Source organism: Panthera leo, chromosome A2 (assembly GCF_018350215.1).
Source record: "Panthera leo isolate Ple1 chromosome A2, P.leo_Ple1_pat1.1, whole genome shotgun sequence".
NCBI lineage: Eukaryota > Metazoa > Chordata > Mammalia > Carnivora > Felidae > Panthera > Panthera leo.
The window spans coordinates 44,566,766-44,582,989 of NC_056680.1; the positions used below are offsets into that span (position 1 = coordinate 44,566,766).

At 36.0% G+C, this 16,224-nt stretch overlaps 1 protein-coding gene across 7 annotated transcripts in view; it reads left to right on the top strand.

Moving 5' to 3' along the window:
- The window catches only part of CNTN4 (contactin 4), an 893,585-nt gene that overhangs the window by 587,476 nt on the left and 289,885 nt on the right, over positions 1 to 16,224 (top strand). For all 7 annotated transcript variants that reach the window (XM_042929999.1, XM_042929997.1, XM_042929996.1 and 4 more), the window contains 2 exons: positions 1,483 to 1,609; positions 9,700 to 9,875. In XM_042929999.1, coding sequence (XP_042785933.1) covers positions 1,483 to 1,609; positions 9,700 to 9,875 — 303 coding nt within the window. The remainder of the gene's footprint in view (positions 1 to 1,482; positions 1,610 to 9,699; positions 9,876 to 16,224) is intronic.

Consider the following 16,224-nt stretch of genomic DNA (forward strand, 5'->3'; position numbering starts at 1 on the left):
CCTACATGAATTTAGTGGCATCTTACCACCCGTCAACAAAGGCTGCTTCTAAAGTTTTTCTAGGATAGCAGTTGCAATTCACACTGCTAAAAATAATCACACCTTAGTGGGGAGTGGATTCTCAGCTACAGGGTGATATTCAGTATTACTTTACCTCATAGCCACTGGCCCTTCTATCTGGAAACTCATCAGGCAGTGCCTAAGTCAGCTGATTGAATAGATTAAAAAGTGAAAAGAAAATGACACTTAAATAGAACAAGTCCTTATTGATGATCGATTTACAAACTGCTATATCTGCTACATCAGAGCATACAAGAATGTGTAAGACATGGTTACACTCTCAAGGAGCTTACAGTTCAAAGCAGGAAAAAGAAAGCTACAAATACACTTGATAGAAAAAGATAAGCTTCCACAGGGAAATATAACTGAAGAATCATGTGGTTAAAGGAAGAAGATAAGGGTCTGGAAAAGCTTTGTAGGTTAACAATAAAAAAGCAAACAAACAAACTTGAACTAGATTTTGAAGAATGAAAATCACTTTCATGGGTATACGTGGGGAGATGCATTTTGACTAACATTTATTATATGTGTACTCTAGAAACATATGTAATCTACATACTGCTACTTAAAGTATGGTTTGTGGATTACCAGCATGAACTTTACTGCTGTTTTGTGATAAAGTAAGTTTCATACATCTAGTTACTGTTATTGAGAGAATGCATTTAGAAAAATTCCTACATCATTGTACGTCACTGAACTAATAATAATAATAATAATAATAATAATAGACTAATTTGGATGTTACTGAATTTGTGTGCTGAGTCACGTATGGTTCTAGATGTATGATACTTACACAGATATCCCCAGGTATGAGTCCATTGTAGGTTGGAAAAAACAAACAAACAAACAAACTGGTCATTTACCACAGAAAATTAGTGAGTCGTGACTCTACATTGTTCTTTACCTGCGTAGACAACTTAAGAAAATGCTATACGTATATTAGCAGTACAGAGCTGTGTGTCATTATTAAGGTATTTATGAAATCATCATTGCTTACTTCCAATTCTATTATCCATTAAAGAGCAGAGAAATTTTAACTTTGTGACATTAGACCAGATGACAGGCACAAAAGAGATATATTAGGAACAAAATGTGAACAAAGTAAAAGGGTGAGCAAAAGACAGAAGGAACAGTAACTAAGAGGAGAGGAAAGGAAATGCCATGCAGTTTTCTGGAAGTAGTTAGTAAAAATAAGTTATCAGAATGAAATAGAGTCTCTGTCTCTGCTTCACAATATTCCACAAAGGATTAGTCTGCAATGGGAAACTTCATCTAAAGGCTGAAAGTATATCAGTTATGTATTACTATTTTTTTTTTTTGTTATTTTATCTTTCTTGTTTTCATTTTGTACTTGGTTCCTGTTATTGTTCCTCTTTGGAAGATGTTCTTTTCATTTTTGGACATTTTCTCCTCTCATTTCAGATGACTACACACTGCACGGCCCTGTTTTTATTCAGGAACCAAGTCATGTAATGTTCCCTTTGAATTCTGAGGAGAAAAAGGTGAAGCTCAATTGTGAAGTTAAAGGGAATCCAAAGCCACATATCAGGTTTGTTGTTTTAAATCTTATGTTTCCATGCATACCATTTCTATTATTAAAATTGACCCGTACTTCTAATTACATAAAGATCTTTTAGACAAGCATCATAGGCTGTCCTGAAATACTAAAGAGTTGATTGTGTTCTTGAAAAGTTGAGTGCCCAACTTCTGTTTCTGGCTATACCAGGAATTGAATATCCTATCTGACCCCCTCACTAAAAGCCTAAATATTCCTTAATGTATTTTTTTTAAACATGTCTCAACAAACTGGTAAGAAAGTAAGAAATACTCAGAAGTAAAGAAATAAGTAGGTTTGGAACCCAGAGAAGAAAACTGACCCCCACAAGCAGTTTTCACCTTGATGAATTATGTGAGGGAGCTTTGGATTTTGCAGTTTCACAGGGGATTACAAGACAAAGCCTAAAGTCGACTGAGCGGAGAGTGGAACATGAGAAAACCTCCCAGAATAGGCCTGGAACCCAAAGGCTATATACTGAAATAAGCTTGCCTCCCCAAAGAACTGTAAAGCAAAAGTAACTGCCTATTTCAAATTTTGGTGCTAAGTGACCTTTAAAGGTTTAGTTATTTATTTTGAGAGGGAGAGAGAGAGACCGAACAGGAGAGCAGGATAGGAACAGAGAGAGAGGGAGACAGAATTCCAGGCAGGCTCCACAAAGGGCTCAAATCCAGGAAACGTGAGATCATGACCTGAGCTGAAATCAAGGGTTGGCCTCTCAACCAACTAAACGACTCAGGCAACCCTGCTGCTAAGTGTTTTTTTTTGTTGTTGTTGTTGTTGTTGTTGTTGTTGTTGTTGTTGTTGTTTTTAAATATTTTTATTTTGTTTATTTATTTTGAGAGAGAGAAAGAGTAAGCGAACAAGTTGGGGAGGGGCAGAGAGAGGAAGACACAGAATCTGAAGCAGACTCCAGGCTCTGAGCCGTCAGTGCAGAGCCTGGTGTGGGGCTCGAACTCATGAGTGTGAGATCATGACCTGAGCTGAAGTCTGATGCTTAACTGACTTAGTCACCCAGGCACCCTTGCTACGTGGTTTTAATAGAAGATGAGACACAGCTGAAAGGAGAATTAGTAAATTGCATGATCTATCTGAAGAAATCATCCAAAGGCAGCAGAAAGGAGTAAAAAGATGCAAAGGGAGAGAGGCAGAGAGAGAGAGAGAGAGAGAGAGAGAAGAAACGAGGGAGGTGGGGGAGAGAAAGTGTAAGTGAAAGAGCAAAAGGGATTAATAGGAAATATTTACATAGTTTAATCACAGTTCCATAAAGAAAAGCAAGGGAGAATGAGGCAGAAGCAATATTTTAAGAGAAGGTTAAGAATTTTCCAAAGTTAATTAAAAATTCCAAGCTTTCAGGGCTTGGAGTGAGCCTGGCTGGCTCAATCGGTGGAGCATGTGACTGTTGATGTTGGGGTTGTGAGTTCTAGCCCCATGTTGGGTGTGGAGATTACTTAAAAATAAAATCTTAAAAAAATATCCCAAGCTATAGATTTAGGAAGACAAATGAATTTCAAGGAGTTCAAATGAAAATAACGCCTCATCTAGAATTATTATAGTGAAACAGCCAAACACCCAAATCAAAGATGATCATAAAAATAGTTAAGTTGATAATATAGACAACCTTCAAGTAGATGGCAGACCAGACTTCTCAATAGCAACAAAAAACCAAGATGGAAGAAAATATGCTGAAAGAAATTAACTGTCAAATTTCTGTGTAGCAGAAATACTTTCTTAAAAAGACAACAAAGCAAATATGTGTTCAGGCATTCAGAAAGTAAAGTTTGACTCCAGCAGACACACTCGCTAAAGAAAATTCTAAAAGATAGAATTAAAGCAAAATGAAAATGATACCAGAGTACCAGAGATACAAGAACTAAAGATAGGTAAAGCAAGTGGTGAAGATTCGTCTTTCTACATCAAATCAATTGCAGTTACACTAAACAATAAAAAATAATTTTAAAAAGCACTGTCTTGTGGAGTTAAAAAAAAGAAAAATTAAAATCATAGCAACAATAGAAATAAGTTTTAAAAAGATAAACTGCACAATGGATGTATCTACATGGCTAAAAAAAATAAAATTTGACCCCACCCTAATGGCATACACAAATTTCAGGTGAATGGAAGACCTGCATGGGACATGGACTTTTAAAAGAAGATAGGCATTCATATCTGTGACTCTGGAGGCAAAGAAGTATTTCTCAAATATGACAGGAAAAGCACAAATCTTAAAAGAAAATATTTAACCTCATTAACATTAAGAACTTCTGTTCAACAGAAATACTGAGATGAGTAAAATTTCAAGCTTCCAACTGGGAGAAGATATTTTTAATACATGTCATTGGCAAAGAAGTAATATCCAAAAATATATTTTAAATCCCCACAACTCAAAAAGTAAAAAAAAAAATTAAAAAATTAAAAAAACCAAGTAGCCTAGTAGAAACATTACCAAAAGACTTGATTATGTACTTCTAAGAAAAGGAATATCAAATATCCATTAAATATGTAGAAAGATTATCTGTGCCATTAGTGAGCAGAAATAGACAAATTAAAACTAAAATGACACACTCTTCCAAGTCTACCAGATTAACAGAAATTTAGAAGATTAAATTCAACATCATACAGATAGATTAAACCTAGTATGTTCATACAAGGTATCCCCAAGCAGTAGTGAAAATGATAAATTATGGCTGCAGAGTGATGGATCACAGGAATGTAATTTTGAACAAACAAAGCAAGTCACAGAAGAATAGAATATAATTCCATATTCATAAAGTTCAAAAGCAGGTCAGCTAGAGCACTTGTTTAAGGATACCAATATACTTAATAAAATCATAAAGAAAATCAAGGGAATGAGAAAGTCAAAATTAGAAGTTATAATTAACCATTCAGAGGGAAATGACTAGAATCTAAGTGGAAACAGGAGACTTTAAAAGTAATAATACTACTTTTCTTACACACAGATCTTTATTGCCTCATGGTGTTTTATAATTGGGGCAGATGAAATTTTCTTCTGTCCAAGGTTCTTCTAGCTGCACTAAAACTTAAATTTACACGAGGCAGATTAACATAAGATAATCAAATATAGTCACATGTGTATGAGGAATCCACACACATATGAAATTCCAGACAGGCAAAATGTGGTATATATGTCATTCTGAAGTAGAAGCAGGTAGGAGTCTGGGACTTCAAAGAGAAAGAATGAAATACACAGAAATATTAAAAAAAAAAAAAAAGTAAATGTTGGGTGAATAAGTGTTTGCCGGGCCATATAGAAACAGTAACTCTATATATCTTATAAATAGGATTTTGCCTCTATTCACATTTAATGACAATAACTTTAATAACCAAAATATAATAGTGTGTAAAAACAAAAATAATATATAACATAGTTAGAACAGGAAGAGATTAGAGTCATTAAGGATCCAGAGAAGTGGGATTTGAACTGTGATGCTGAGCTTGCAAAGTGGCACAGGGCAAAGGACATCTTATACAAGGTAAAGGATGGCAGTATTAGCATAGTGGAAATTATTTTAGAATTTGTGTGCCCATTCATTCATTCATTCATCAAATATATCATCATGCATCAAACCACCCAGTGGTTTTCAAACTATGAATTTTAGGTACACGGAACTGGTTCAGCAATTAACCAGGGTGAGTAATTGCAGAACTTCTACTCAGGAGTCCACCATAGCAGCTCTCCTTTGAATGAGGGTATGGACTAGGAGTCTGAAAAGTATGTGGTCCAGGAAAGGTATTTCAACCACTCTATTAAGCAACGGCGATTTACCAAATGCCATCCTAGGTTTAGGATATTCAAAGATTAATAGACTGCATGTTCAAGTAGTATGCTTTTTGGAGGACTGCCTCATAGTAGGACTGCTATGCTGCAAATACTGTGCTGTCAGTGCTATAAAGGATGTCCAAGTTCCAGGGCATCCTGGAGGGAAGAAAGTCTACTTCAGGATGGAAGGTGGAAGGTTTTAGTGTAAGTTTCACAGAAAAGGAGACATTTAACTGTATCTAGAGGGTAAATATTATTTTGCTGTGTGGATATTTTGCCATAGGAGGTGCATTACTGAAATTAAAACCAAAAAAAGACCTCTCTAATGAACATGTAATTTATCATTCAAAACCAGGATAATTTTGAGAGTGAACACCACTGTTAATAATTATTCTAGGACAGCAGGTATAAAACCAGCACTATCCTTGGGCAAACCATAATATGTACTTATTCTCCCTATAATATGTTGAATTCAAGGTTTAATCAGATATTTTAAGATGTGTTATATAGTAAACAATAAATGCAAGAAGGAAAGGTTTCTACATACATAAATGATGAGTTAAATGGACCCATGCTTTAGTACATAGCCAAGTGTAAGTTCAGATGTTAGCCTTAAATGAAAACAAATTTTGCAGCAGAATTTGGCAAGTTGTTGCTTTGTTTTTCCTCCAAACTGTGACCTTTAATTAACATTGTTTTTGTAACATTGTGTTTCAAGATATAGGGGCCTGCTTTGTTATTTAAAACAAGCAGTGGAACAGAAACCTATTATGTTTTTAAAGATTGCCAGAAAAAGCAGAGAAGGAAACTTTTAATCAAATGCACCAGCAATTGGTTGCAGTGGACTGGGTTTTCCTTTATACATTTGGCAGTTTCTCTGTAACATAATAGCCAGTTGCTACCTGGGAGCTAAAAACTCCCTCTTGTTGAAGGAAAGAGCAAGAGAAAAAATGGAGTGATGGGATATTTTCAAACATCAGTCTGGGTAAACTTTTTCAGTGCTCTGGCTGACTTTGAGGGGGAAGAACAAATAGGAGAAATTCAAGGTGAATTCTCCGTGGGGATCTTCAGCATTCGGTTTTTCCTCAAACACCACAACTGACCTCTCTTCTTTGTATTATTCCCTCAACTGAGCCTTCTCTTTTCATTGTTTCCTGCCCCTCGATTTTGAAAGGATTGACCCAGACCCAGAAAAATTTAAGAAGTTTTGACTTGTGCCAACTTTCCTTGTATTAAAGTTTCTTAAGGACTTGTGACATTACTTACTGCACTCAGCTTCCCTTTCCAGACGGAAGGGACGTTCAAGTACTTGGTTGGAGTACTTTTGCTGTGAGGTTTGTATTTGATTTAGTTTGTAGACAAAAAAATTTAAGTCAGAAAGGTCTTGCCCCTTCTTCCATGCCAAGTTGAAACCATGAACAAAGGAAGAGGGGTTTACTACAACAAATTCCATAGATACCTTCCCAGAAAAGTCGGGAAAATTGTACCTTCCAGAATGTCAGTGGGCACAACCGGACTCTGGAGAGAGTTAAGTTGTGGCTCCGAAATGATTCAGAAATCAGTTTACATGACTTACTAATTTATCCTGACCCTAGAGAAAATCTCCCTTTGCTCCATATGGGCATTTTCTTTATAAAGATTCTTCAAACATTGAAGATAAACTGATTTTTCAAGAGTGTTCTAGTATGGAATAGGATAAGGAATTCAAAGCAATCCACATTCAGTGGGAATGAACATTGACTGCATTGCAATAAAACTGGGTAGAGTGCTTTGTAATCTAGTCTCAACTGCATTTCCCAGCAAGCGCTTTATTTTCTAAATAATCCCTTTTCCTTTGCTATTTGTATGTAAAAGCAGGCAATAAAGTAGATTAAAGGACTTTCGGCAGAGCATTTAGGTTGAGATGACTAGTGTAGACAAACCTACAGAGGTGTTCTCATTATTCCTACAACCACTTTTCTAAAAAGGCTCACATGGTCCATTTCTAAATTCCACATTCTGCTTGCAGCTCACATTATATTGCAATTTCCTCTTTGAGTTCTTAGATTTGTCATATTAAATTGCTCAACTATCATTTGAAGTGAGAGTTATAGCCAAGACGTGATCAGCTGACTTAAAAAAAAAAAAAATGTCTAGGGCAGGCAGTCATTTCTAGAGATTCATGTGCAGATAGACCTGCTAAAATATAATGCAGCTGTTCTCTTTTTATTGCTTATTACTTTCATGTCTGTGTCAGAACACAGAAAGAATTACTGTCAAGCTTAAAAACAATGTCTTTTTCTAATACCCATCTTCTTATAAACAAACACGTAAAGAGCTATGTCCAATTTTGTGATTCTGACCTACCTTTCCTGCCCCTCATGTTTCTCAGTTTTACAATTCAAAGACATGGATGTGAACACACGTACACCACCATGCTGTGATGGGCTACAATGCTCATAAATTGTGTATGCTCAAAGCTAAAATATATCATAAAGAAGTACAATATTTAGTCAAGTTCCACAGGCATTTATTGAGGAGAGTGTCAAGGTCTAGGTTGCTAAGGGGACAATACAAAAGTGATGTAGGCAAATTATCTTTGGTGAAGGCAAATTCCTAACTGATGAAGCAGAGAGAATCCTATAGGAGACTGTGGAAAACTTTAATTAATTTTGACTATGAATATTGAAAAAGACTTCGATGGAAAAGGTGATTTAAAATTGACCCTGGGGTATCTGGGTGGCTCAGTCAGTTAAGCATCTTACTCTTGCTTACCCTTGATCTCAGGGTTCATGGGTTCAAGCCCCACGTCGTGGGCTCTATGCTGGCAGTGCGGAGCCTGCTTAGGACCCTTTCTCTCCCTTTTTGCCCCTCCTGCTCTCGCTCTCTCTCTCTCTCTCTCTCTCTCTCTCTCTCCCTCTCTCCCTCCCTCCCTCCCTCCAAAATAAATAAGTGAACTTAAAAAAAATAAAAATAGAACAAAATAGAATTGACCTTGAAGTGTGAAAGAGCTCTTGACACAGAGAAAAGGATCATCTTTAAACTTCTGCTTTTTTTGACACCAAATATCCAAAATCGTGAAACAAACTGGATTGTATGGTTTCATATGAATCCTTTTACATTCATTGTACACACCAGCCATAGTACTCCAGAATATTGTGAGAAGATACACAATGAGTATGTAGGTATACATACACATTTTAAATGGCTTTTTGTTTGTTTTTTACTGATTGAAGGAAATAAAAATGAAAGTCTCTCATTCTTTAATCTTGTTACGGTTTTTTATCAATTTCCTTTGTGCTGCAGTGCTTTCTTATTTTTTGGTCTCCCCATGGGAATGCTTCTGTGGGACTCTTGATATTTTAGAAGCTTCAACCATGGCATATTTTCACTACCTGGTATTTTTGTAGAATTTGGGAGGGAGGGGGAAAAGAAACATAAGATACATAGTCAGTGAATTGTATTAGCTCAAAAGTTCCAAAGTATTCAAAGGAAGGCAATTTGATTAAAATAAGCTCTCTTTGGAATGTTACTGGCTGTGGGAAAAAAAAAAAAAAAGAAGGAAAGAAAGTAGATCTTGTTAGTAAAGCTTGGCTGTTTAAATGTGCACATCCCAGGAAAATTTATTTATAGGGCCAAACAATATCATCAGATACAATAGATGATTGAAGTAAATAAACAGAAGAACAACACAGCTCTCTTTGCCTCTGTTACCTAATGACCTGATCTGCAGTTTACTGGGATGGTTGATTGATATTTGAGTGCCATTGACTAAGAAGATCTTCAAAGTGATCCATGATCAAGACTAGTTTGGCCCCTAAGACAGCTCTAGATCAATAGAGTTCCTCTGCTTTGCAGTCAGCCATTTCAGTCATATTAAGGACCAAATCAAAGCATCTCTGCAGCAATTTCATCAAATACTCAGCAATCTACCTGTAAGTGGTATATTCTGTCATCTGTAGAGACCCATTTAAAGAATAACTACAAAGTAGAAAAAAGGGCTTTTTCCGAGGAGCCCTATTTGAAGAAAGTTGTACAAGATGCTATGGGGATTTTAAAATAAAGTGTGTGTAGAATCAAGTAGCCACAAAAGCAAGTGTTAAAATTTTAATACCATTGCTTACTATAAAAGGCATGCTCTTTCCATAGCACTTAAGTTGTCACCATTGCTGGGTAGAGCATTTCTAACTTCTTTTTCTACCATGGTTAAAAAAAGTCACAGATGGTATTTCATGCTATTTATATAGTTTTTATATGTTTTAAATGATTCAGAAATATTGATTAATATTACAAGGCTTTATCTACTGGCATTTTTATGCTATAGGTGGAAATTAAATGGAACAGATGTTGACATTGGTGTGGATTTCCGCTACAGTGTTGTTGAAGGCAGCTTGTTGATCAATAACCCCAATAAAACCCAAGATGCTGGAACGTACCAGTGCATAGCAACAAACTCATTTGGAACAATTGTTAGCAGAGAAGCAAAGCTTCAGTTTGCTTGTAAGTAGCAATTACATTGTGTGCAAATGTTACTCTGAATTTTTATACCATTAAGCCTTTAAAACAGTTTCTTTTAAAAACCAAATAGATTTTAATTTGTTGTATGATCTTTACCTTTTCTTCATATTTGGGAAATACCTTGTTTATAGGATAAATTGTAAATCTAAGTGGAAAGATGTATTCTGCTTTTATAAGGATTAAGACTGATTATATGATAGTTTGTTAGAGGATTCTCTGTACATATATAAATTCACACGCACACAAATTTATATACGTATAAATTTACATACACAACAAAATAACACACATAGATACATACACATTATAGAGTGTGTATAAGCAAGCAATTGAACTGCCAGTAATAGTCATTTTGAGAAATGTTTAACCATAAAGTTTAGAGTTGCAACAAATTTTGCTAGTCTATTAATCCTATAATTCTCCTTTTTTTTCTTATTTTATAGATTAGGAAAATTTTTAAAACAACTATAACAACAACAGTAAGCAGAGGCAAAGTGTTAACTTTTATACTATACCTTTTATATTTCCAGCTTAGAACATTTAAAAAACAAATTGCCATCTCATAAGACCATCATCTAATAAAAGTTCATGAGCATATGAAAGAAAGTGGAATTTAGAAATAGTAAGTTGAAAATAAAATCCACAGGGAAGAGCAGTGAGTACACATTTGAGTATAGATGCCTTTGAGGATTGATGTGCAGTTACATTTTTAAGGGTTTATGTATTTGCATATGATTATATATTTCCAGTATAAAATCCCAACTCATACAGCAGTGCATTAATGTCAAAGGTTTCATAATTACAAAGTCTGTTGGCAGTAACACTGTAGAATATTCTCATTAACAAAATCCTCTCTGGGAACTCAACATCAAATATATCTAATATTCAGTGCTTAATCTATTATTGCCGTCATGTGGCATTTTTGCTAGTTGAGAAATGAATTTTCTGAGTATTAGGTATATATAGGATTCCAAGATTATTTTGTTGGTGAATATCTCCTGATATCTTCCAAATATCCTTAGGTGTACAGAATAATAGAAGGATTATATGTCTGATTGAATGCTATAGAACCAAAATGTTTATTTCTCCTGGTCTAATGCAAGTCTATACTTATTTTTTTAGGAATAACAAGTGAATTCTGTTGGATTTATTTAAAAAAAATAAACACAGACTCATTGATTCTAAGAGTAAGGAGATCTCTACACTCAATTAAACTTGTACTTCTTTGATTTTTGGATTCCATAATATAAGAAAATTTTTAAGATAGCAATAGTAACAACAAAAATTAGAGGTTGACATAGAACTGCCAACTCTTGATTTTCTAATTTATGACATTTAAAAAATAAATCACCAACTCTTAAGGCTATCCTTTTGTAAAAGTACAGGCATTTCTATTGCCAGAACTATCTAAAAAACAGAATATCATATTTGAGAGTGGTCATTTAATTAGATTCCTTTAGCCTAGGAGAAAGCTCTATCACTCATTTTGTGGGTGACTGAGTTGGCCTGAGGACCAGGGTTTGGAGTCCACCTTACTTATCCCACTTAATATATAATGTAGGTATCCTGCCACCATCAAAATCTGTGACTGAGCCTTAAAAATTCTAAAACTAGAGAGCTCACCTATTCATCACAAAGCATCCTGATCCATGGTAGACTGCTCTAGTTATTCAGAAGTATAAAAACAAACGCAGCATCTCTTTCATAAAATTTTAACTAAATGTCTAAATTTCTATCACTCTCACTCCCCATGCTTACTGTGTGATCCTGGTTAGGCTTCAAATATGTGAAAATACAATCATGTCCCTTCTTTCCTAATTGTTGTCTTCTCCAGGCACTTAATCTACAACCATCTTCTTCATATCACATCCATTTTTGTTAATTTATCTATCAATTTATGACCATATAGAAATGTATCTAATTCTACGCATGTGCCTTGACCTTTGCAGAAGACAGTGGGAGCAGTAGTATCCCACAATGTGAACTTCTTTTTCAATGAATGCAGCTGACATTGATATTCATCTTTTCTTAAAGCCCCAGTCTCACATCTTAACCTTACATGAACATACAGTCATGTAAAATCTGAGAATTGATTTTTTATGAATGCCTATTAATCTCTAGCTACCCAACCATGTTATTTTATTAACCTAAACTCAGAATATTATATTTACCCCTATTAAATTCACCTTCTGAGTGGTGACCCTTTGTTCCCTTACAGTTGAAATTGTTTTAAATCTTTTTTTTAATCTGACATATTGATTGTCCTCCTACTTTAATGTCAGCAGAAAATTTGATAAGCATGTGTACGTTCAAATAATTGATATAACATGTTGACCAGGACAGGGCAGCATGCCAATACAAAATTTCCACTAAGATGAGATTGAACATTTAAATCAATATTCTTTGCATACTCTTGTTCAATTAGCTACACATTTTCCCAAACATACTATAATTGAACCCCAGTTTTTCCTATGTGTTCTTAAAGCGGTGAGAATCTTTGCCACATGCCTTGGTGAAATCAAGATGTATTATTTCTTCAGCACCCCCTCCTACCTGGTCTCTGTGCATCTTCTCTAGATCTTCTTTAACCGTTTATCATAAAACAGGCAAAGTAATCTTTTAAACATGCAAATGAGATCATTCCACTTTGCTGTTTTATGCCTTCTACTGCACTTAGAATAAATCTCAAATTCATTACCATGGTCTCATTTTAATTTCTTGAAAATGAGAAACTATCTTTTGCACCCGAGCCTTGATACTTTCTTTTTTTTCCCACTTTTTATTTATTTGAGAGAGAAACAGAGAGAGAGAGGGAGAGAGGGGCAGACAGGGAGAGACATCCCAAGCAGTCTCCAGGCTTACAGCAGAGCCTGACACAGGGCTCAATCCCACAGCCTCAGGATCATGACCTGAGCCAAAACCAAGAGTCTGTCCACTTAACCGACTGAGCAACCCAGGCACTCCAAAGCCTTGATGCTTTCATTGCCCCTGTCTGATATGCTTTTCTTATGATCCTTCACATGCTCACGTCTCATGGTCCTTAATTCTCAATTTAGGTATGACCTCCTAAGAGAAAGTTTTCACATCATCCTGTCTAATCTAAGAAGTAATGCACATCATTTCTATTCTTCTCTGCCGCTTTCCTCCTTCCAGCCCGCCACTTCTACATAACAGCAGCCTCTGTTTCATTAGTAAGGACTTAATACAAAATAGAATGATTTTGTATATTTTTTCTCATTTAATTGTTACGATAGAATCTACATTCTAAGAGAACTGAGTCTGTCTTTCCATCCTTCTATTTGCAAAGTGTAGGACACTTTATATGTAATGAATAAAGGAATTCTTTTATTAATTGCTTCTTTAGTGACACAACAAAGAAAATATATGCATAAAATTATTTGGGGGGTGATGCATTTTTGTAAATCAAAACTCTTTATATTCTAATAATTTTCTGGAATCCAGCTTCTTGATCTTCATAGTTTTTAGACTTTTTTTTCTACCTTTTTTTTAAGATGTTGCCTTTATTCAAAAACCATTTTTTAATTGTTTAGAGTAAAATACTTTTCTTGAATGATGTAAGGTGAAGCATGACAATTACATCTTCTGAATGTTACTGAGTAACTTCTTTCACCCCAAGAATTTTCATAATCAGTGAGGGAAATAAAAGTCTTTTGATCATGCTTACTGTACTATAGTATGCAAGTGAAAATATTTCTTCATTTTTAATCCTATAATTTTATGGCTGAAATAGACCTTAAAAGATTCTTGGCCTATATCATTTTAAAAATGAAATTGAAGATTGGTGGGGTGCCTTGGTGGCTCAGTTGGTTAAGCGTCCAACTCTTGATTTTGGCTCAAGTCATGATCTCATGGTCCATGAGATCAAGCCCTGCATTGGACTCTGTGCTGTCAGCATGGAGCCTTCTTGGGATTCTCTCCCCCCTCTCTCTTCCCCTCCCCCAGTCATGCTGTCTTGCACACTCTCTCTCTGAATAAATAAATAAATAAACACTTAAAAATGAAATTTAAGATTGGAGTAAATTAATTACTCATTGTTATTTACACAGTTAATCAGTGGCTACCAAGGAAAACAAGCCTCTGTTTCTAGTTCAGTTTACCCTTGCTTGCCTCTGCTTAAGACTCCTTTTAATTGGGGTGTCTGGGTAGCTCAGTCGGTTGAGCATTTGACTTCTGATCATGTCATGATCATGCTATCCATGGGTTTGAGAGCCTGGAGCCTGCTTTGGATTCTGTGTCACCCTCTCTCTCTGCCCTTCCCCAGTTCATGCTCTGTCTCTCTCTTTCTCAAAAATTAGTAAACATTAAAAAAAAATTTTTTTAAGACTCACTTTGATGTATAAGAAAACATCCCTTCATCTTTATCGAACATGTCATACCTTCAAATGTCATTTTCATACTTTATATAAATTTATCTATAGGACAATCTTACAAGGTAGACATTGTGTATACATTATTTTTAAATATTTTCACACTGCTTTGTAGACAGAATTTTGTAATCTCTTGTATTTAGCAGTTTTTAAAAAATGAATTAATTTACATAACCAAAACATCTCATTAATGGAGATGATGCCTCCGAGAACTTACCCCTCCACACCATTTTTTTTCATTCATTACCTTCAGGATAAAACTCCTTCCTTATTAAAAAGGCATAGAATAATTTAAGTCACTGTTGATGAGATGTGGACATTTTCATGAGCATACATATTGTATTGCAATATGGAGCACGTTTTGTTTCTCAGGCCCCCTGCAGTATTAAGCCATTAGCAATCATTTCTCTTCCTGTCACAAGACTACCAATACCCCTTCTACTGTTTACTCCTTCTGTTATATCTAGGGCTACCAAACCTTATTGATTAATTTACCAAGGTCTACCCAGTGCCTGGCCCTTAGTGAGCTTGCAATAGTAATAAGTGGATAGATAATAAGGGTGGATGTTAAGATCATCAGGCTATATTTGGGTCATGAGTTGAACCACTGAGTTCAAAGACTTTCTGATGACCCTTTGGAAGTGCTTTGTAAGTGGGTGCAACATTTCCACCTTGAGGTTATGTAGAAGACAGTTGACATCTTATTCCAGATAAGAATACATGTTGGGGCAGGAGGTCTTTGTTTAAGGGGAAAAAAAATACGTTCATGTAGATAATGCATCAAACATGCCATCCAACTCCTGAAAACTTGGCCTCAGACTATGGATGGTCTCAATAAAATGTTTTAGGACTAGCCTTGCTTTAACTTCCCTTCCACCCAAGGAGAAAAGCAAGTTGAATCATTTTTAATTCTCACATAGGCAATTGAATCAGAAGATAATGCCAGTGGTGGAGGGAACTTTGTTGCATTATTTTCTCAGCTTAATGGTAGGAATATTTCCAGACATTTTGTCTGTGTGGAATGAAGTGCTATGGCTCCATCAGCCTAGGTGCTCACTTCCCCAGCCAAGTATCCCAATCTAAATTTGCTTGAGAATCATTATGCATGGTTATTCAGCAGGGCAGTATTTTTCTCAGACGTACGGACATTTTTAAAAAAAAAAAATTTTAACGTTTATTTATTTTTGAGACAGAGACAGAGCATGAATGGGGGAGGGTCAGAGAGAGAGAGAGAGAGACACAGAATCCGAAGCAGGCTCTAGGCTCTGAGCTGTCAGCACAGAGCCCAATGCGGGGCTTGCACTCACAGACTGCGAGATCATGACCTGAGCGGAAGTCAGATGCTTAACCAACTGAGCCATCCAGGCACCCCCAGGCATTTTTTAAAGTAAAATGCAATACACACTTACACACTTAGAAAATAGTCAAATAAGTATTAGTGTTTATTTTTATTTTTTTATTTTTTTTAATTTTTTTTTTCAACGTTTTTTATTTATTTTTGGGACAGAGAGAGACAGAGCATGAACGGGGGAGGGGCAGAGAGAGAGGGAGACACAGAATCGGAAACAGGCTCCAGGCTCCGAGCCATCAGCCCAGAGCCTGACGCGGGGCTCGAACTCACGGACCGCGAGATCGTGACCTGGCTGAAGTCGGACGCTTAACCGACTGCGCCACCCAGGCGCCCCTTAGTGTTTATTTTTGAGAGAGAGAGAATGCAAGCAGGGGAGGGGCACAGAGAGAGTGAGACACAGAATTTGAAGCAGGCTCCAAGCTCTCACTGTCCACAGAGTCCTACACGGGGCTTGAACCCAGGCATGTGAGATCATGACCTGAGCCAAAGTTGGGTGCCTAACCGACTGAGCCACCCAGGTGCCCCTATCTATTTTTTTATTGTTTATTTATTTATTTTGAGAGAGAGAAAGAGAAAGTGAGGGCTGGGGGAG